The 22280-nt window shown below is 32.3% G+C and overlaps 1 protein-coding gene across 6 annotated transcripts in view; it reads right to left on the bottom strand.

The window, feature by feature from the left end:
• Nucleotides 1-1050: 1050 nt before the first annotated feature.
• Nucleotides 1051-22280, bottom strand: part of foxp3b (forkhead box P3b) — a 47390-nt gene continuing 26160 nt past the window's right edge. For 2 of the 6 annotated variants that reach the window (XM_073910366.1, XM_073910368.1), the window contains 16 exons: nucleotides 18676-18715; nucleotides 18076-18149; nucleotides 17170-17227; nucleotides 15411-15450; nucleotides 12709-12854; nucleotides 9628-9705; nucleotides 9438-9552; nucleotides 7328-7454; nucleotides 7145-7249; nucleotides 6973-7060; nucleotides 6712-6786; nucleotides 4614-4752; nucleotides 4020-4096; nucleotides 2122-2223; nucleotides 1276-1397; nucleotides 1051-1143 (listed from right to left, as the gene is read on the bottom strand). In XM_073910366.1, the coding sequence (XP_073766467.1) occupies nucleotides 1053-1143; nucleotides 1276-1397; nucleotides 2122-2223; nucleotides 4020-4096; nucleotides 4614-4752; nucleotides 6712-6786; nucleotides 6973-7060; nucleotides 7145-7249; nucleotides 7328-7454; nucleotides 9438-9552; nucleotides 9628-9705; nucleotides 12709-12854; nucleotides 15411-15450; nucleotides 17170-17227; nucleotides 18076-18149; nucleotides 18676-18715 (1477 nt within the window). In that variant the 3' untranslated portion in view covers nucleotides 1051-1052. Of the gene's footprint in view, nucleotides 1144-1275; nucleotides 1398-2121; nucleotides 2224-4019; nucleotides 4097-4613; nucleotides 4753-6711; nucleotides 6787-6972; nucleotides 7061-7144; nucleotides 7250-7327; nucleotides 7455-9437; nucleotides 9553-9627; nucleotides 9706-12708; nucleotides 12855-15410; nucleotides 15482-17169; nucleotides 17228-18075; nucleotides 18150-18675; nucleotides 18716-22280 lie in introns of all 6 variants that reach the window. The other 4 variants (XM_073910367.1, XM_068223144.2, XM_073910369.1 and 1 more) reach the window with 3 other exon arrangements.

Raw genomic sequence — 22280 nt, 5'->3', positions numbered from 1 at the left:
CTTAAAACAAAACTATCTAAGCAATTATTAATATAGTACGTGGTTTTAATTGGAAATCATCCAAAAAACTAAATTTTGCTCTAGACTACAACTGCCACATCAAGGCGGCTTCACACATATCCAGAAAACTAATATTCATTTTTCATCAGAATCCAGTGCCAACCACCATCAATGGCATAGTGGCACAGGAATGTTATGGTGAACAAAAGCCTGCGGTGGCAGAGGAGCACAATGAGGGATGGATATGTTCCCATCAAGCTGGAAGACAAACAGAGAACCACAGGAGATCAGATGCAGATTTACTCTCCACCTATTTAGACTGCACCATGGATTCAGTTACACAAGGGCAACACAGACTTCCATTTGCACATTTTAGGAAGATTAAGAAGCATAAATATGATGGAAGTCTTCGGTAATTCTTCAAACCAACATTGAGAGAAATTTATTAAGATATATAATTGATTTAATAGTCTCCTCTTGTCTGCATCAGTCACTCAGTTCTGAAAATACTTGCAGTGCAATAGACTGATTTAGATTATGTGAATTAACATGTGAATTTTCTTTGCCCCTCATTCCTTCATATTTGTTTATGTTTTTTCTTTTGTCTTTTTTTTTAGTCTGTCTGCTCTGTTACAGAATTACCACACCCAAAAACTGTGAGCACACGCAGATGCCCTCTCCTGGTCAGGTTGTAGTTTGGTCTATTGGTCTCGATATTGTAATCAGAATAATTTTGAATATTCTAACATATTGTTGCTATTTCATTTTAATCAGGTATAATAAAATACATACAAAATAACAGTCAGAAATACATCATTTTATAACCACCACTGTATATAAAAATAAAAACCTACAATTTGCATATATGACTATGTATGTAAAATACTTATGCAACAGTAATGTTATAAGAAAGATTATTAACAAAGTATTGACAATTAATATTAACAAACAAACAATCAATACTTCATGGTAATGCCTAAAATTAAAACTAAAAATCTAAATTTTAGCCTAGTCTGTCTCTATATTACACTACACACAAACAAACAAATATTTCACTGAGAATCTTTGGCTTTTATTGGTACATCTGAGGCTTCATAAGGTGGACAGTGTGAGAAGGGTGTCGACCATTTTAAAGTGTAGTCCCTGTAAAACAAAGCAAGACGTTACTTGTCACACTGTTAGACTTTCCAATATCACAAGCTGTGAATTACATTCTTATTTTGATAATCCTGAGATGATCCATTGTGTGTGTAATTTGTCTGAGGATGAGAGGACCTGTGGATTTTCTGGCCTTTCCTCTTCTGAAACTCTTCCTCGTCCACCGTCCACACGGCCCCTGTCTTTCCATCCACCCGGACAAAGCATTTGTGGAGACTAAGATTGTGTCTCACGGCATTCTGAGAAAAGTTTGAAGTGATTGTAAATTAGAGAATATTATTTTATGTTGTAAACATCGTCTGTTACTGTAAAGTGAGAATATTTATCATGACTTCAGGATTTTATTTTGACAATAGCGGCACCATGTGGACACAAATATAATCTCCCCAATATATTGTACTAATATCAGTATCTGGATAACTTGCACAAGTTTTTTCATTCATTCATTCATTCATTCATTCATTCATTCTTAGTCCTTTTATTAATCAGGAATCGCCACAGTGGAATGAACCGCTAATTTATCCAGCATATGTTTTACACAGTGGATGCTGTTCAGGCCACAACTCAGCACTGGGAAACATCCATACACACTCATTCACACACATACACTACGGCCAATTTAGCTTATTAAATTCACCTATACCGCATGTCTTTGGATTGTGGGGGAAACCGGAGCACCTGGAGAAAACCAATGCGAACACGGGGAGAACATGCAAACTCTACACACATGCCAACTGACCCAGCTGGGGCTCGAACCAGCAACCTTCTTGCTGTAAGGCGACAGAGCTAACTCCTGAGCAATCGTGTCGCCCAGCCTAAGTTAATTTTAAATGAATATTTTTTTACATTGAATTAATACCAGCACAATATTATTACTATTACTAAAGATACTAAGCTTTTTACAACACAAATTGCTTTTTCAGAAATCAATCTGTATTAGCAGCAAATTTAGAATTTTAGTACCTTCCATGTAGGGGAACTATGACGAAAGTAGAAGAACATTCTTGTGAACCAGTTGTAGATTTCGTTTAATGTTCGTTGTTTGTCTGGGGCTTCCAAGATTGACTAAAATAGCATGGAATGAAAAATCACATTAGTAAAAAATATATATCCAGTTCAAAGCAAAATAATTAGCCCTTAAATTTCAAATAGATCTCAAATGATGTTTAATCAAGCAAGGGAATTTCACAGTTTTTCTAATAATATTTTTTTAACCTGGAGAAAGTCTTATTTCATTCAGTTTGCATTGTTATTAAATGTGTTTTTATAAATTTTAAGTTCAATATTATAAGCCCCTTTAACAATTTTTAGGCTTTTAAAGACTTTAAATTGTTAAACCTTTAAATTGCACTTGATGCTGATTACTAGTATCTTGCAAAATAAGTAGGGAAATATTATGTTCTTCCATTATAGCTAAGTGTTTAAAAAAAAAAAGTTAAACAGCACTTTTAAAATTAATATTTAATTTGAAATTAAAATTAAAAAGAAGAGCTAATAGGTTTGACCTCAACTGATTTCGATTTGTCTCATAATTCTTAAAGAATCCACATTGTCCCGTTAAACATTGATAATAAATAAATGATAACATAATAAATGAAAAAAATAAATTTAGTCTTTGAGGTTCAGTGATCAAATTTTCTACCATTTGGTTGCCATTCTTTGAGCATGTTACAGCTTTTCTCAATTGCTTTGGCACGTTTTTCAAAACAGACTTAACATTTTCTAAACTGTGAGTCCAAATCACAAAACTGTTTGTTGGATTTTCAGTACTTTATTGCATGTGTGCAAAATGTAGTTACTCCACCAAAAAATATTTTATTAATGCTTTAAAACCTAGTTATTGTTGTCAGTAATTTGGCCAAGGCCACCAAAACATAAGGTGTATTTATCATTGTGTGAGCCACACTGCTTAAAATGATTAGTTGTTTTTTTTTACTAAGACAGCCAACCATGGAAATTAAGGTTTTAAAAAATCTGATATTTGTTGAGAAGAGTGAATAGTAGAACAATTTTAAATGAATTAACATTTGTACAGTATTTATACAGTAAATTTATTTGTGTATAAATGTATTACATGCAAAGTGCAATCTTGCTTGTCCATACTTTTTGTATATTTCATATTTATTATGTTACCACAAATACAAAAAAGACTACAAAATATCATCCATTAAAAAAAAACTAATTCTTGGTGGACATCCTGTCACTTTTGTTGGCCTTGCCAGAGATAGGATTGCGAATATAGTGATTGTGCTGTGGGTAATCTGTATATGTTGGATGTATAACATGGTAACATATATGATAAATAGATAACACAAATTTTATTGCAACTAGAGGTCATTTACCAATTTAACAGGCATTACAAACAATGTCAATATCCAATATTTATGGTATAAACGTATGCATATACAAATGTTTGAAAAGTGAATGGATTGTTTTGAGTGTGATGTCTAACACAATGAAAAATGACTGAGACGTTATGAATAGTTTGACCGTTTAGATGAGAATTGACTCATCAGTTTTACTCATACACCATACTGCCAACCTTAACTTCCGGTACTGACCTCTTTATATGCTTGATTTGTAAAAATGAATGCACATTATATATTGTTTATGCACATCATATACTGTGTGTTGAACAATATGAGGTATATAATGTGGTTTATTTACATTTTTTACAGTTATTTTCTCTTTTACTGTTGTTTGTTGAACTGTCATAAAAATCTGATAAATAAATCCAGCAGCAAATCAATATTAGAGTGATGTATAAAAGATGCATAAGACAGTTAAACTTCAAAATTCAGCATAGGAAAACATTTTATATACACATCTCTTGCTTTATCTGCAATAATGTGATTACTTACCCATCTGATTAGGAACGCATACGTATAGGGCGGACGTATATTGGCACATTTGTAGTATTCAGCACTGCTAACGAAATCTGTAATTTGGAGAAAAGAAAATGACTAAGCTGAACATCACACAACAATTCTTGGAAAACTGAGCGCAAACACTCATAACTGCATAAAACCTGATGTGTTTTACTGCAAGTACAAAACACACATCCGAGTAATGCAAATGAGTCAGGCATTTTCAATAACATGCTTGTGCAATGCACCTCGAAACTGCCAAATCAAGGCTTTGTAATAGACGGTTTATGAGCAAGAGCTCCAGCTGAGTTACTTTTGGTCCAGATCTCAACCTTTTGTGGTCTGCAGTCCTGCCAAATATGGCAACAGGAAACAAGCAATATCACAAAATCAGCTGTAGCCATAGCGGTAGGCCACCAACTTTCTAGAGTCAGGCCAATGGAAGTAAATAGAAGAGCAGAAGTAAACAGATCAACGTACATTCTTATTCATCATTAAACCATTACAGATTCAATTATTCTTGTTTAATGGCGCTCCTGTGTTAAGGAGCACAGCAAGAGGTGTATTTTGGATCTTAGCAGGATTTACCTGGCAGCAGGTGTGGTGGTGGGATGTGCCAAGGCTCCTGTTGTACCGGTGCATCACAAGCTCTCTCTGTCCTGCCATCTGGCTCACCCAATGGGGGAAAATTTAGTGCCAGCGGCCTCCACCAGCCTCCAGCAACTCCCTGATGGAGAGCACACAAGTAGTATGAGAGCGCTATCGAGCACATGTCCAAAATTTTTTCTCCACATTATGCTTTAAGTGAATTATGGGAGTGACAGCAATAAACAATTAGTGAAGTGTTTGAGAAACAGGGTACATTGAGGTATCATCAGGGGTAGATTTAACTCAATCTTATTTTGGACATTTTAAAATATTGCAATCTTTACAATTTAAATGATAAGTTTTCAAAAAATTTATTTATAACTAAAAATAATAAAAATTAGGGATGCTCCAAATGATCGGCAGATAATCACACTCGATCAGTACTCGCGGATCTGGCCGATCTTATGAACTGATACCATGAACAGATCAGAAGTGTTGATTTAGGAGTTTACAAGCTGGGTTATACATCCACAGTACTACAACACATGAGCAATGTTTCCAAATTGCATTGTCAGTCATTTTTCTTACAATTTTCTTCTATCTCTTTTATCTCTCGTTTTTTTGTAAGCTGCTTCTGACCATTACATGTATGCAATGTCTTTAATTTATTCTCTTAGGTTAGGTAAGGTCAGAATCAGTACTTGGTACTAAGCCAATGATCAGAGCATCTCTAACAAATATATATATCTTTATGAATTTTACTGCTGGACTGCTCCGTCCATGATGGATATATATATATATACACACACACCATGGATGGAGCAGACCAGCAGTAAAATTCATATATATATATATATATATATATATATATATATATATATATATATATATATATATATATATATATATATATATATATATATATATATATATATATATATATATATATGTATATATTATATATAACATTACATTATTATAATAATATTATATTTGATTGTATATTAAATATTTATTTACGTTAAAATTGTATTTTCAACTCTTCAACTCTCACCCTACATAATATGGTAGAAAGTGATATTATATATATATGAAGTATATTTACAGATTGTATCTTGTTAATACAGCAGTTTTAATATTAACTCATTGAACAGATAGGATTTATTGCTGCTTGAATTACAATATTTTCTTGAAGTTATAATAAATGATACTACAGTGTATTTGTGCGGACATTCCAGATTTATTTTTTTAAATGCACTTGTCATGTTAACATTGGATGAATTCATTTAGCTCATAATTTTAAGACAGCAAACTATATTTAGTTGATTTAACTCATAATTTTAAGGCAACCTTGTAAACGTCTTAGCTAATTGTTAGAACAAGCTATATTTGGTTCATTCAACTCACAATTTGAAGGCAACCAGGTAATTTTTTTAGTTTTTTGTTACAACTATTTGTAGTTGAGTTGACAAATCTTTTGTTTATATAACTTTGAAATATATTGTATCTTTGTATTGTATTGAATTAATATATTATATTTGAATTAATATGTATATTTGTATTAAATTATATTTGTATTATATTGAAATATATTGTATATTATACTGTATATTGTAACTTCTTCAAGCAATGAAATTAATTAAGTTGACTTAAAAAAGTGTTCACTCAACAGTTTTACAGTTTTAAGTTGAGTGTACTTAAATTTGTAAGTCAACTTAAACTACTAGAAGAAGTTGATGTAATACAAAATACAAAGCTGAAACAACAAAATCACTCATTGTTATTTAAAGTTTCAATGAACTCAAAATCAGGTAACCAGGGAACTTACTTTTCCTAGTCAAACTAACAAATATTTGTTTCCAGTGTAGTTTATAGGTGGAATTATAAGGTGGAAATTGCAGGTCATTTAATTGTATCAGTTAAAATATATCAGTTTTCCCATGATGCAATAAACACGCAAAAAGTTGGATAGATTGTTTCCCATGCACTTTGTACAGAGTTACGGATGTTGTGTGAAATCGTGAAAAGGAAATATGATGTTCACTGTGAGAATGTTGATTTCTGAACGCTCTTGTGAAACCTGTTACAGGATTCATACCGTATATGTGGAGATGCATTCGAAGAGTCGGAGATGGAGCTGCATGGCATGAAGTTTCTGCTTTTCCTGGATGAGCTAAACACAAATAACATGTTAGTGGGTTATCAAACCACACTTACAAAGAAACTTAAGTCTTTTGGGTTGGCATTCAGTGACTCAAAACCAATGAAACCATGATTCACTTTCTTACACATTATCCACAATGATCAGTGATGCACAGAGCAGGACTCGTGGCTGTAAGACTTTGCGTTGCTGATTTACCTGATTCTCCATGTGGTGCACCAGGTCTTGCTGAACTCGCCATTGTGCGATAGTTTTATCGTCTGTGCTGTGGTCTCGGTTCAGATGTCTAGACAGTTTAGCAGTCATAATGAAAAAGATCAATGAGGTGTGCTGACATTACTTCAGATACTTTAAAAAATGCTAGACTTGCCTCAGAAAATGTGTGTTATCATCAAAGGCTTTTTCACAGCCTGGCCAGCGACAATGTCCATTTATGAAAAGTGCACTGGATCTCTGGATCTCTGACTGGACTGGGCTGAGGAGGACACATGGAGGACTTAAAGGATATGAAGATTGATTCAGTTTTAATTCTCTTTTCTTTTTCCAGTAATACCTGTGAAAGTGAAAGCTGGCAGATTGTTTCCTGTGTTGGCTTGATTCAGCGACAGCTTGGATGGAAATCTGCGCACTGTGACCTGTGTCTTTTCTTCTGCTCATGGCTGTTGGGTTGCTCTCATTTCCTGAAAAAAAAAAAAACTTCATATTTGTGATTACCTCACTTCTATATTTATTTATTTATTTTGATTATTAATATATTATTTGAAAAAATGTGAATCTATCAAAACTTTTAAGTAAAATGAAATAAAATATAGGTTTAGGTTTAAAAGAAAATAACTTAAAATTGAAACAACAACAACTTATTATTATTTCTATTTTTTTCTTTGGCTTAGTCCCTTTATTTATCAGGGGTCGCCACAGCGGAATGAACCATCAACTTTTCCAGCATATTTTTTTACACAGTGGATGCTTTTCCAGTTGCAACCCAGTACTCAAAAAATAATAATTATTATTATTATTATTGGCGATGCGGTGGTGCAGTAGGTAGTGCTGTAGCCTCACAGCAAGAAGGTCGCTGGTTCGAGCCTTGGCTGGGTCAGTTGGTGTTTCTGTGTGGAGTTTGCATGTTCTCCTCATGTTTGCATGGGTTTCCTCCAAGTGCTCCGGTTTCCCCCACAGTCCAAGACATGCAGTACAGGTGAATTGGGTAGGCTAAATTGTCTGTAGTGTATGAGTGAGAATTAGTGTGTATGAATGTTTCCCAGAGATGGGTTGCAGCTGGAAGGGCATCCACTGCGTAAAACATATGCTGGATAAGTTGGCAGTTCATTCCGCTGTGGCGACCCCAGATTAATAAAGGACCTAAGCCGAAAAGAAAATGAATGAATAAATTTTTAATATTGATATTATTGTTATAACCACTGCTATTAAGTGGTCAAATATGTAGAAATTTCGGCAGAATTAAATAATATGCAGACCAGGTTTTATCGGAACAACAGGTCATAGCACATTGTATATTACACCAATGCTGTGCAAATCTTTGAACAACTAAATTTGTCTATATTCATTTGTTATTCTTTATTTTTTTTAGGTAACACTCTAAAATAACAGCCTATTAGTTACTGTTAGTTCAGGTACCTACTACAAGAACTAAGCTTGAACAATCTTGAACAGCATTTTAATTATGTAAAGTTATTCTTGTTAACATTAGTTAATGCACTGTGAGCTAAAAAGAGCTTACACCAGCTTTATTTTCATTCACTAAAAGATTAATAAATACTGTAATTTATGTATTGTTTGTTCATGTTGGTATATACATTAACTTACATGAACTAATGGAACCTTTTTGTAAAACGTTACTCATTTTTTCTAATAATTGTATATACAGTGCTCAGCATATATAAGTACACCCCTCACAAATGTATCTTTTAAATTCATATTTTTAATAGGAAGCTGTACAATATTATATTTGTGCATATACATCAAATTAGTCAGTACTGAAGCCAAAGCCTATCTAACAAAATACCTTACATTAATGATCCAAAAACTAGTTCACCCAAATTTATATGTTATAGAAAATATTAAATACAATTTTTTTAAAAAGAGGGAAATTCAAGAGAAGCTAATTTAGTTGAAATTTTGTAGGTGGTAATTTTTTTTAGCAATATTTTGCTTGGATTTAATTGTATTATCTTTCAATTTCTAAATATGTTTGGGTACTAAAATATTATTTTAATAAATATATCTGTTTAATAAATCTGTTTTCACTGAGAAATTGACAATCATTTTCAATTGATATTCATTTTCAAAATGGGCTGTCCTCAATCATGCTGAGCACTGTATATACACGTTTCTTTTATTACATGCAATACTGAAACAAAAAAATTACATTCTCCAAACAATACTGTAAAAATATGACCAGCTCAGCAGTATTTTAAAAAACAGAACTCCACATTTAAACACAATTAGCACGTCTTTCAAAGAAACTTTTTACTTCATTTGAAACCTCCAACACATTAAAGAGATTACATGAAGCAGCAGCAGTATATTTTTTTAAAAACTGCGGTTTGACAGAACATATATTGAATATAATGATATCTCTGAGGATTTCACTACTTTGACTATGTGAAAAAAGTGAGGTGTGAATAATTGATTGAAACACAAACCCTGAAGCAGGAGAGCCGTAGACCGAAGTACAGACGGTCTGATCTGACCTGATCGTGAATTCTGTACCAGCAGCTGAAGAAACTGCATTCGCTGCTCATCAGCAGATCTCTGCACCTACACACACACACACATGAAGGCCGTTCACTGACAGCTGCTGAAGCTTTAAACATCAGTGGCGTTTCAGTTTACCTGGCGTAGAGGAGGTTTAAAGACTGAGGAGTTGTTGTTGGAGGAGGCAGTATTACTAAGCTGAACTGGTGAAACTGACTGAGGGACAGAAATATAAATACATAAAAGAATTCAATAATATAAATAAATACACTACTGGTCAGTTCTATGTTCTTGCAGGTTTTCTCAAGTTGCTCCGGTTTCCCCCACAGTCCAAAAACATGCACTATAGGTGAATTGGTTTCATTAAAATTGGCCATAGTGTTTGAGTGTGTCTGTGAATGTAAGAGTGTATGGGTGTTTCTCAGTATTGGGTGTGGCTGAAAGGGCTTCCGCTGCATAAACATATGCCAGAACTGTTGCCGGTTCATTCTGCTGTGGCACCGCCTGATAAATAAGGGACTAAGCTCAAGAAAAATGAATTAATTAATAAATGAGTACTGGTCTGATGTTTGGGATAACTGAGATTTGTAAATGGTTTTGAAAGAAGTTTCTTTATCTCACTGAGGGTTTGTTTGATTAAACAATGTGAATGGTATTGTGAATGGAAATATTATTTGGCAATATTTGGCCGAGATACAACTATTATCTCATGGCATGGGCCAGTCTAAGATTCTGACACTATAATAACCTGGGATAAAAATATCACGATATCACAGTATTGTGATTACTGCTCTAAAACATGTTGTTTTTAAATGTCATCTAAAAAACAACAACATTTTCCTCATTGAACACCACATATTTTATTTTAAGAAACATTTAAAATATTTTGGAAAAGTAGCTTTTGATGTGGAGGGTCTTTTTCAGCTGGAGATACTGTTGCCCTAAAAAACTAAATAAAATAGTTGTAAAAAACACATAAATAATAAAAAAAAAAAACTTACATTAACTGTTATAACAAAGTTTTGGTGGTTTTAAAACCTTGACTTTTCCAAGATGTGGGAAATGTTGAAAACGGTATCATCCCATGCCTTATTCAAAATCTGGAATACTAAAGTTCAACAAAATCTACATATCGAACAAAATCACATTGGCAGATGTCTAAATGAAGTGCTTAGCAACTCACATTAATAATCAAAGATTAAGTTATAATATATTTATAGTAGGAATTGTACAAAATGCCAGGAAGATGATCTTTATGTTCTAATCATTTTTGGCATAAAAGACAAATAAAAAGTTTTCACGCATACAGTGTGGTTTTGGCTACTGCCAAAAATATATCCCTGCAGCTTAAGCTTGAGGATTTGTGATCCAGGGTCATGTATTTTAAAAATAGCATTTATTTCTGCGAATGTTCAGTGTCATTACTCTAGTCCTTTATGTTGCACGAATGCTCTCAGTAATCGTTCTTATATGCTGATATGGTATTGAATGTTTTATGGACTCAAAAATGCTTTTGCTGATTGTTCAAACTACTTATTTTAAATGATTTGAAACAACACAATTCTTAAAGTTTTTTGGGGGGGTGAGGGACAACTTAATTGTTTCATGTTCAATCCACTTAAACTGGTAAAAACAATATGAAGGAATTGTGTGCATTTTTACAGTGTACATTTTCTCTAAACTATGAGTGATGAAGAGAAAGTTCAAAATAAGAATATTTTGCAGCATTTATCTGAAATGAGGTATTTTGTAGTAATTTTGATCGCTTTAATGTGTCCTTGTTGAATAAAAGACAAATAAGTGTTTATTTAAATGTACTCAGAATGATATTCAAGGGATAATGTGACAATAAAGACTGGAGAAATCCACTTAGTCATTACAGATATTAATTAAAATATACAATATATAAAAATTTTTAAAGAATTGCTAGTTTTATTATTTCAAATACATTCAGCCTTACAGAATACTTTCAAAAATATCAAAACCATAGACTTATCAAAATCTTGGCAAGAACAATAACACATGTAACATAGTCAGAATATATTTGTACATTTATTTAAGATTAAGGTTATGTACTATTGGTCACAGCTTTTGCATGGTGTGATGTGAGTGTGTGTGTGTGTGTGTGTGTGTGTTTTAATAGTAGCCTGTTGTGATGAGGTATGACTGCATGTACAGTTGACAGTATTTCCAATAATCTCTATCTATCTATCTATCTATCTATCTATCTATCTATCTATCTATCTATCTATCTATCTATCTATCTATCTATCTATCTATCTATCTATCTATCTATCTATCTATCTATCTATCTATCTATCTATCTATCTATCTATCTATCTATCTATCTCTCTCTCTGTCTGTCTGTCTGTCTGTCTGTCTGTCTGTCTGTCTGTCTGTCTGTCTGTCTGTCTGTCTAATTAAATGTCACTTTAAGCTGTATAGAAGTGTCTTGAAAAATATCTAGTAAAATATTATTTACTGTCATCATGGCAAAGATAAAAGAAATCAGTTATTACCAATGAGTTATTAAAACTATTATGTTTAGAAATGTGTTGAAAAAATCTGATCTCCGTTAAACAGAAATTAGGAAAAAATACCCTGGGGGCGAATAATTCAGCAGGGCTAATAATTCTGACCTCAACTATATGAAATATTAAAGGAAATATTACAATTTTAAGTTGTTTTTTTTTTTAATCTATTTTAAAATATAATTTATTCCTATGATCTTAAAGGGATAGTTCACAAAAATGATCATTGCGATCATTTACTCAGCTTTCTCTTGTTCTGAACCTGTTTTTTAGGAAGCAAACTTGGTAATACGTTAGTTAACTACATTAACATTTAAAACACTTTTAATAATGTATTTATCAGAGTTAGCTTTAATTTCACCATTAACAAACACCTCATCTAATTTTAAAACTGCATACGACCAAAGCACTGAATAGCTTTTTATTAGGGGGGGAAACTGGCATATTCCAAGTTATTACAGACTTTTTAATGTACAAACATGTATGTAAAATAATTTAATAAAATATATCTGAAGACTCTCATAATGAAGTGTGATCTACACACGTAGTACAGTTCAAATAATAAAATTAACAACAGTTTTATGAAACAAAAGACATCATCACAGATTAAAAAAGCTTTGCAAAATTCAGAAACTGCCATATAATTTTGATGTAAACAATAGTGTTGGGTAGAGGATGAAGGACATACCTCAGAAAAAGTCTCGTCCACGCACTGATCTGAAGCGTGCTGCTTTAAAAGAGGAGATGCGTCAAGCTCCTCTTTTAGGATCTTCTGTTGTTCGTCTTCTCTCCCACTCATTTTCTTATCAGTCTCTCTTTTACAATGAGGCATTTCTGAAGTCAGATATGCAGAGGTGCATATAAGAGATTTGACATACATTTAAATTTCACATAAGATGTGGGACAGCCACTGAAATGTTCAACTGGACTTCCTAAATTTATATTATGTTTATAGATTATTTAGTGTTTCTTCTGGAAATATCACTACTTCACAACATTTTGTATTTTTACTAAGAATGTTTAACAAAAAAATCTGTTATAGATTTTTACAAGGATTTTAGTTTTACTTAATTTACTTCATTTAATGCTTTCATTTTATATATAAGATACCACATGTACAAATATATTAATATTATTGTAATACTATATACTTCAAATTACTATATACTATAAATTATATATTTTAAAAGAAACTATGATTAAAAATAATTATTATCCCTGTTTATTTTTCCCCAATTTCTGTTTACCTGAGTGAAGATTTTCTCAGCACATTTCTAAACATAATAGTTTTAATAACTCATTTATAATAACTGATTTACTTTATCTTTGCCATGATGACAGTAAGCAATATTTTACTAGATATTTTCCAAGACACTTCTATACAGCTTAAAGTGACATTTAAAAGCCTAACTAGGGTAATTAGGTTAACTAGGCAGGTTAAGGTAATTAGGCAAGTTATTGTACTGTAATGATGGTTTGTTCAGTAGACTATCGAAAAAATATATAGCTTAAAGGGGCTAATCATTTTGACCTTAAAATGCTTTATAAAACATTAAAAACCGCTTTTATTCTAGCCAAAATAAAACAAATATTTATTAAAAATATTATTTAAAAAATATTATCAGACATACTGTAAAAATGTCCTTGCTTGGGAAATATTTAAAAAAGAAAAAACATTCAAATAGGTGCTAATAATTCTGACTTCAGCTATATATATATGTATATATGTATATATGTATATATATATATATATATATATATATATATATATATATATATATATATATATATATATATATATAATTTTATTATTAAGTTTATGTTATTTTATTATTATTTTAATTATAATAATGTTTTTATTGCCTAAACCTTCATGACGTTTTAATAATCCAAATAAAATAAACAAATAGAATTTAGTAAGCAATTAAAATATGTATGCATTTATTTTTAGCTTGGTTCATTCAAAACCATTAGAAATGTAATAAAATTGAAACAATTTCTAAATGTAAGCTGAAATTAATGGATGTATTTAAAATGGCAAAATGAGAAAAATGCCAAAAGCTATGGTGAATTAAGTATTTTGGGCATCTCACAGAAAACCTGGAGGAATCAGAAGGATAGTGCAGACATGATAACATGAAATTGCACTTAGTACAGCATGCATGCAAAAAAAAAAAAAGGACCAAAAGGCTCACTTAAACAAGGTTAAATGCAAGCAAGATCAATGACACTTACTGCCTTTAAAGGACAGACTTAATTTTTTAAAGCAGCCAAAAGATAAACATATTTACTGACATTCTGTCAATGTTTGTGGTTTAAAATTTCTAGACTTAAACATGACAATTGCTTGCAATCTGAACCCAAAATATGCATGACGTCTGTCTGGCATACAAAACACAAACCTCTCACCACCTCTCAGGAAACCACACACACACACTTTGCATTTTGCAAAAACATGCACGAGGGATGCAACAGGGATATAAGTAATGATGTTCAGTTTAGAGTGTCTCAACAATAAAAGCATTTGTTACTTTGCACTCCTCTGCACTAGTCAAATGAGCAAACGCAAGTGAAGTTCCTAAAAATAAAGCATTTTAGTTTTAATTTCATCCACTGAAAAAAAAGCAACAAACACTTGAAATTGTTTCACTATTACTCCAAATCATTTGCTTTTCTAGACAATGTGTGGCCTGTCACGCTATTTGTAGTTGAGTTTTGAGGTTCACGGCATCGAGCAATGGAATATTACTCACACTCCACTCTTTTCCTCTTTTCACATAACTTCAGCTTTGCCTCAGAAGAATTTAAGTGAAACTACATACCAATGAATATTTGTCATCTACTTTCCTTTCCATCTCTACCACATAAAATAGGTTTTTGTTAGTCTTTGTAAAACAGGCGTTACAAAGATTTGAGGGAAAAAAAAACAAAATGACTCACGGTGACCATAATTGCAGTCGTTCATCCGCCCACTTTAATGTTTGAATGTTTTAGTGCAATGTGTTAAACAGAAAATGTTTAAAATGATTTTAGTAAATATTGCAACACGCATATCATTATATATGTAAATATTATAGTACAAAGGGATGTCAAATTAAGTAAACAACATATTGTATGTTCAAATATTAAAGCAAAATGAACAAAACCAACTTTTTATTTTAGGAACTTTTTTAATTTAGGAACTTTTTTGTTTGATTTTGTTGGAATTGTTTAAACCAACATACATCTATAATATTTGCATGAACACACATTTGATCAAAACATAAATTTAGGATAATTTGCAAATATCATAATCTATAGCTTGCTTATGGTCTGCTTTGTCATCAATTATTAAATATTAAGTTGAGAATATCTCATAAACAAGTCAATTTTTAGCAGAGCGTTCTTTACCTTGTGCTTTAGTTGACAGCCGTTGTCTTCCTGTGCTGATCTGGTTAAAAACAAGAGTGAGGGGATCTTTTCTGGATAAAAATGGCAATCAGAATTTAAAAAAAGAAAGGTGAAAGATAAAATCTCACATCAAAGGAGTAGATGCAATGTTTGTTTCAGAGGTCATAGATCATGGCGTGCAGAACTATTATTCTTTTGAGAATGGACAAACTTCAGAAAGACCAATACGTCAGTTTTTTAGGGGTTGAGTTTTCTTGTTGAAGATGAAAGACAATTTGTGTTACGTGCAAAAAATTCTTCAGGTAACGGTAAAATGTCTTTCTGTCTTTTTAGGGTTACGGTTAGTTTTGGGTTACCAAAAGTATATTTTCATTTCATCTAAAAGGAAAAAAAAAAAACATTATTCAAAGTTGAAGTCAGAATTACTAGCCCACCTTTGAACCTTTTTTCTTTTAAAAATATTTCCTATATGATGTTTAACAGAGCAAGGAAAGTTTCACAATATGTCTGATAATATTTTTTTTCTGGAGAAAGTCTTATTTGTTTTATTTCAGCTAGAATAAAAGCAGTTTTTAAATTTTTTAAAACCATTTTAAGGTCAAAATTATAAGCCCCTTTAAGCTATATTTTTTGATAGTCTACAGAAGAAACCATCGTTATACAATGACTTGCAGAATTATCCTAACCCGTCTAGTTAACCTAATTAACCTAGTTAAGCCTTTAAATGTCACTTTAATCTGTATATAAGTGTCTTCAAATATTATTTAATTTTCCAGTGATGGGTTGCAGCTGGAAGGGCAACAACTGTGTAAAACATATATACTGGATAAGTTAGCGGTTCATTCCGCTGTAGCAACATCAGATTAATAAAGGGACTAAGCCAAAAGGAAAATGAATGAATGAAAATGTTATTTACTGTCATCATGGCAAAGATAAAATAAATCAGTTATTAGAAGTGAGTTATTACAACTATCATGTTTAAAAATGTGTTGAAAAAAAATATCTCTGTTAAACAGAAATTGGGTAAAAAATTCACAGGTGGCTAATAATTCAGGGGGTTTAATACATATTAGGTCCATAAAGTTTTTTTTAAATCTATGAAATTTTTATTAAATTAATAAGCTGAAGCTGAAACATTGAATTTCTGTTTTGTAATTTTATAATGGAAATACAGTGACTATATAAAGCAGATTACAAGAACAATTACACAGATTAATTATACTGTAAGATCCGATAACAATTTGAAAGAAAAATAATAGATCTATATGAATCTAAGGGAAAAATCAAGAGACCACAACACAAGTGTGTGTTTAAGTGGCGTTGTTGTTTTGTTTGTTTTTGTTCTGCAAACTTATTTCTTTTGTCGTCTAAATTTCGATCAATTTGTCATTTTCTGGAAAAAAGTTAATTCTCTAAATGACAAAATTATCTCTTTCAAATTTGGAATAAATATTATCAGACATTTATAGAATAAAAAAAATATTCTACTCAAACTCACATCTAATAAATCCACACAAAATCACCATTTTCAAGAGATCTCCTATTTTTTCCATATACAGTCAGGACAGAAATTAATCGTCAATACATATGAAGTTAACATCATTAATCATACAAATTGACTGCATGTGGAAAATATTAGCAAATGCGTAATAATTACATCATGCCATATTGCATCAAATAAGGGAAAAAAAATTCTCATTTGCACTATAGGAAATTGTTCATCTTTCACAGAATACAGATGTTGCATTTTAAGACTCACCTGAAGTTGGAACCTTCCCACATACAGCGTGTCATTGGCAGAATTTAGTATCCAGCACCTATTTATACCCAGAAAATACTCAGTGTCATCAAAAAGGAAACGGGCCAAAACGTTCCACGATCAACAGTGAATATTCACAAACAACTCTAGCATTTAACAAAAGCGCAATGTGCAATGTCTGTTTATCTGGTATCAACCAAAAGACTGCAATTTGAAAAGAATAATTACGAAAGGAAATAAAAATCATTTCGTATTTGACCTTTAAGAGACAATTAAGTTTCCGGACAGCATCCTTTCTGCATTATTTTGACTTATAAATAGATATCTAGTTAAGAGATATGTACTTTTTTGTTTTTATATTAATTACTGCATTTAAAAAAGCATAATTATACTATATACTTGAATATTTTTTAAATGTATAAAAATCGGTAATGACTCCAGCATCAATACTTCCAGTAAAATCCAGTACATAAAATGCCAAATGTTTTTTTATTTGTCTCAAGAGAGAATATATTTAAAGAGAAACACAGTATAGAAAGTTTTCATTGGGCATAAAGCCGTTATTTATTCTTGTCATTTATTTTGTGTCCTTACATAAACAACAATATTAATTCAATATTTTTTAACAGAAAGAAGAGCCGATTTTTATTATTTTATTTTGTGTCACTCTAATAACTATAATTAAGAGACAATTGGAAAAGAGAATTCATTATCTGTGTCAAGGACTTCTTACTGAGCCATACTTCAACTGAAAGCTGCTTTATTGTCATTTCTCTCCTACTGTATGCGGTAGAAGACAGTCATAATGCAGAATAAAGGGAAAGCAATACAGTAGAAGACCAAGACAATGTTTGTAGAAGTGTAATAATATCTGACACATTACAAAACTTTAAACGGATAAATCACCTAAGAATAAAAATGTTGTCATTGTTCGACATACCATCCTCATGTCGTTCCAAACCTGTATGACTTGCTGTCTTCTGTGGAATAAAAAAGAGAGAGATTAACACTGTAATAATGCTAGAAAAACAAATTGTTCATGCAGAAAATGAAACAAAAAACAGTTGTTACTTTGAACCACACACTTTCTTTTGAGGGAAAGAAAACAAAAGTGACCATAATTGCAGTCGTTCATCCGCCCACTTTAATGTTTGAATGTTTGAGTGCAATGTGTTAAACAGAAAATATTTAAAATGATTTTGGTAAATATTGCAACACAAAATTAAGTAAACAGCATATTGTATATTCATATATTAAAGCAAAATGAACAAAACCAACTTTTATTTTAGGAACTTTTTTAATTTAGGAACTTTTTTGTTTCATTTTGTTGGAATTGTTTAAACCAACATACATCTATAATATTTGCATGAACACACATTTGATCAAAACATAAATTTAGGATATTTTGCAAATATCATAATCTATAGCTTGCTTATGGTCTGCTTTGTCATCAATTATTAAATATTAAGTTGAGAATATATCATTAACAAGAGCAGAGCGTTCTACCTTGTGCTTTAGTTGACAGCCGGTGTCTTCCTGTCCTGTTCTGGGTAAAAACAAGAGTGAGGGGATCTTTTCTGGATAAAAATGGCAATCAGAATTTTAAAAAACGAAAAGGTTGGGCAAAAAAAAAACAAAAAAACAGTTGTTACTTAGAACCACACACTTTTTAAACAGCCTGAGACTTTCATTAATCTTCAGATCACAAAATTCGATTAAAATCGAAGAGCTTTTTTACATTTTTTTTTTTTTTTTTTTGTGCACAAAAGTGTTCTTGGAACTTTATGATTACAGTTGAACCTCAGTTCTCTTTCTGGACACTGAACCTCTCTGGACCATTGATGTCTATGGAGGATCAGAGAGATATTAAGTATCTTAGTGTGTGTTATGAAGATGAATGAAGCTCTTGGGAGAGTGCGAAATTAACAACAGAACTTTCATTTTTGGGTGAACTAACCCTTTAAATTCATTAGTTATCAGGGTGTCCGCAGGGTCCTAAAAAGTATTAAAAGTTGATAAATCAATGGAGAGAAACTTAAGGCCCTTAAAAAGTGTTAAAAAGTCTTAAATGCTATTTTGCAAGGTATTAAATTTTACATCATTTTTGATTATGCAATGTATGGTTGTAGGCTAAAGTTTGCCTGATTTAAATCTGCAAACTGGTTACTGCTGTAACCAAGGCAACACCGTTATTTCTGCGGTTCTATAGGCGCCAGCCTGCTGAATTAGCTAGATTTAATAGATTGTTATTCAGTATATGAATAATGTTTTAGTTTTTAATTAGTTTCTTACATTAATATTTAGTAAACATACTGCAAGTTAAAATCCTGACAGTGTCTTCAGTTGAAAAGTGGTTATAAGGTCTTAAAATGTATGGAAAGCATCTTTAAAAAGGTCTTAAACGTTGTTGAATTGCACTCTCTTGACTCCTGTGTATGTACTCTGGTTATGCTGTTGTTATTTTAAATTTAAATCTAAATACTACTTAAAGTGATAGTGATGAAACTTCTGTCATCATTTACTCTTATTTTATTTGTTCTAAACTAGACTGACTTTCATCTGCTGAACATAAAAGAATATTAAAGAAACCATTGACTTCAATAGTATTTGTTTTTCCTACAATGGAATTCAGCCATTACATGTTTTCAGCTTTCTTTAAAATACCTTCTTGTTTTGTGTTCAAGAGAATAAAGAATCACTTGAGGGTTAGTTCTAACTTACATTTTTATTTTTTATTGAACTATCCCTTAAGCTGCTTCTGTTTCCTCTGAAGTGGAAGAATACTTTTGTTAATATATATTTTCCATATGATTTGTAAAATGTTAAGTACAATTTTAGCAAGCAATCATCCACTTTAATTATATACTTTTAAACACAATTTCCCAACAATAAAAGTGCAGCGAGTGCAAAGGAACTTTGGGAAATCACTAGTCAGAGTATTTACAAAAACAGTTAACGTCGAAGCCCTGACTAATATATCACAGTGCTTATGAAATATCATAAATGAGACCGGTTGCACATTCTCACTGAATGAAACAAGATGAAAAAGTGCTTTCATTCTATTGGCAACCAATAAAATCTTTCCGCTGCACTGGCCAGAACTGTGAAGGGTTTGACCCTTTCGTTCTTCAGCAGGAAGGCTGCATTTCTAAAAAATGACATTTTCTTGGCACGCATCTTCTGGATATCTGCCTCTGTAGATATTTATCTTTTTTCACACAAATGCGAGTCAAAGTGTTTTCAGTAGTATGACTCAGTATTTCTTCTTCTAGGTGCTCTCTGATTCAGCTGATTCGGGTCCATTTGTAGGCGTTTTAGGCTGATTCTACACTGTAGTCTACCCACTGAAATAACATGACATAGTATTCATATGTGAGAATTTATCACACAAATCACCAACCAAAGTGCAAACGTTGTTGTTACATTGTGAAACTGGCTGGGATTTTAAAAACTGGGTCTCACAGTGTTTTGTTTTACATGTGAAACCTTGACCTTAATATTCTAACTAGCATGCGTTCAGTAATAACGAGAACAAAAGTATTATGAAAAAAGAAAACAAAGTCTCCATAGTTACAAAAGTATGTGTATGTATGTGTATATATATATATATACACACACACACACACACACATATATATATATATATATATATATATATATATATATATATATATATATATATATATATATATAAACATCACAAACAACTTTTCCCACAGGCAGATAAGAAGCAACACAATGTACACTCACTGGCCACTTAATTAGGTACACCTGTCCCACTGCTCGTTAACAGCATTTAGGCATGTAGACATTTTTAAGACGCTCTTCTGCAGTTCAAAGCGAGCATCAGAATAGAGACGAAAGCTGAATTAAGTGACTTTGAATGTGGCATTTTTGTTGGTGTCAGACATGCTGGTGTAAGTATTTCAGAAACTGATGATCTACTGAGATTTTTTACGCACAGCCATCTCTAGGGTTGGTTAGGTAGGTAGGTAGGTAGGTAGGTAGGTAGATAGTTAATGGATGGATGGATGGATGGATGGATGGATGGATGGATGGATGGATGGATGGATGGATGGATGGACTACAATTCACACAGGCTCACCTAAAATGAACAATACAACATTGGAAAAACGTTGCCTGGTCTGATGAGTCTCAATTTCTTCTGCGACATCTGGATGGTAAGGTCAGAATTTGGTGTCAACACCATGAAAGCATGGATCCATCCTGCATTGTATCAATGGTTCAGGCCTTGTGGTGGTGATGTAGTGGTGTGGGAAATATTTTCTTTGCACACTTTGGACCCATTAGTACCAATTGAGCATTGTGCCATCGCCACAGCCTACCTGAGCATTGTTACTGACCATGTCCATCCCTTTATGAACACAGTTTACCCTTCTTCTGATGGCTACTTCCAGCAGGATAACGCGCCATGTCATAAAGCGTGAATCATCTTAGACTGGTTTCTTGAACATGACAATGAGTTCACTGTACTCAAATGGCCTCCACAGTCACCAGAACTCAATCCAAAAAAGCACCTTTGGGATGTGGTGGAACGGGGGAGATTGGCATTATGGATGTGAAGCTGACAAATCTGCAGCAACTGTGTGATACTATCTTATCAATATGGCTTAAAATCTCTGAGGAATATTTCTTTGTTCAATCGATGCCACAAAGGATTAAGGCAGTTCAAAAGGCAAAATTGGGCCCAAACCGGTACTAGTAAGGTGTACCTAATAAAATGTGAGTGTACAAAAGTTACTTATTCAGACAATTAAAGGGGTGGTCCACAATGTAATATTAAGGCTTGGTTGTGTTTATAAGATGTAAAGCAATGTGTGCTTATGTTTCACTTAAAGAAAATCGCGTTATTTTTTCATAAACCTCACTTTGATTATACACAGCTACTCAGCTAACATGAAAACGACTGTCAAATTTCCTAGTTCCTCTGAAAGGCCCGCCCTTAAGTGACTCTGATTGGTCGTCGTCATAATGTACTGCTATTCGCGGATCGGCTCCACGTCACGCCCGTAAAAGCACGCGCTTTTCTGCTGTGTAAACATGCAGTCAACCTCCTGCCTGCTCTAAAATAAAATCTGACAAGTGTCTGT

Source organism: Danio rerio, chromosome 8, assembly GCF_049306965.1.
Source record: "Danio rerio strain Tuebingen ecotype United States chromosome 8, GRCz12tu, whole genome shotgun sequence".
In the NCBI taxonomy this organism is placed as follows: Eukaryota; Metazoa; Chordata; class Actinopteri; order Cypriniformes; family Danionidae; genus Danio; species Danio rerio.
The sequence above is the reverse complement of the archived record's forward strand: the minus strand, read 5'-3'. Positions and strand labels throughout refer to the sequence as shown.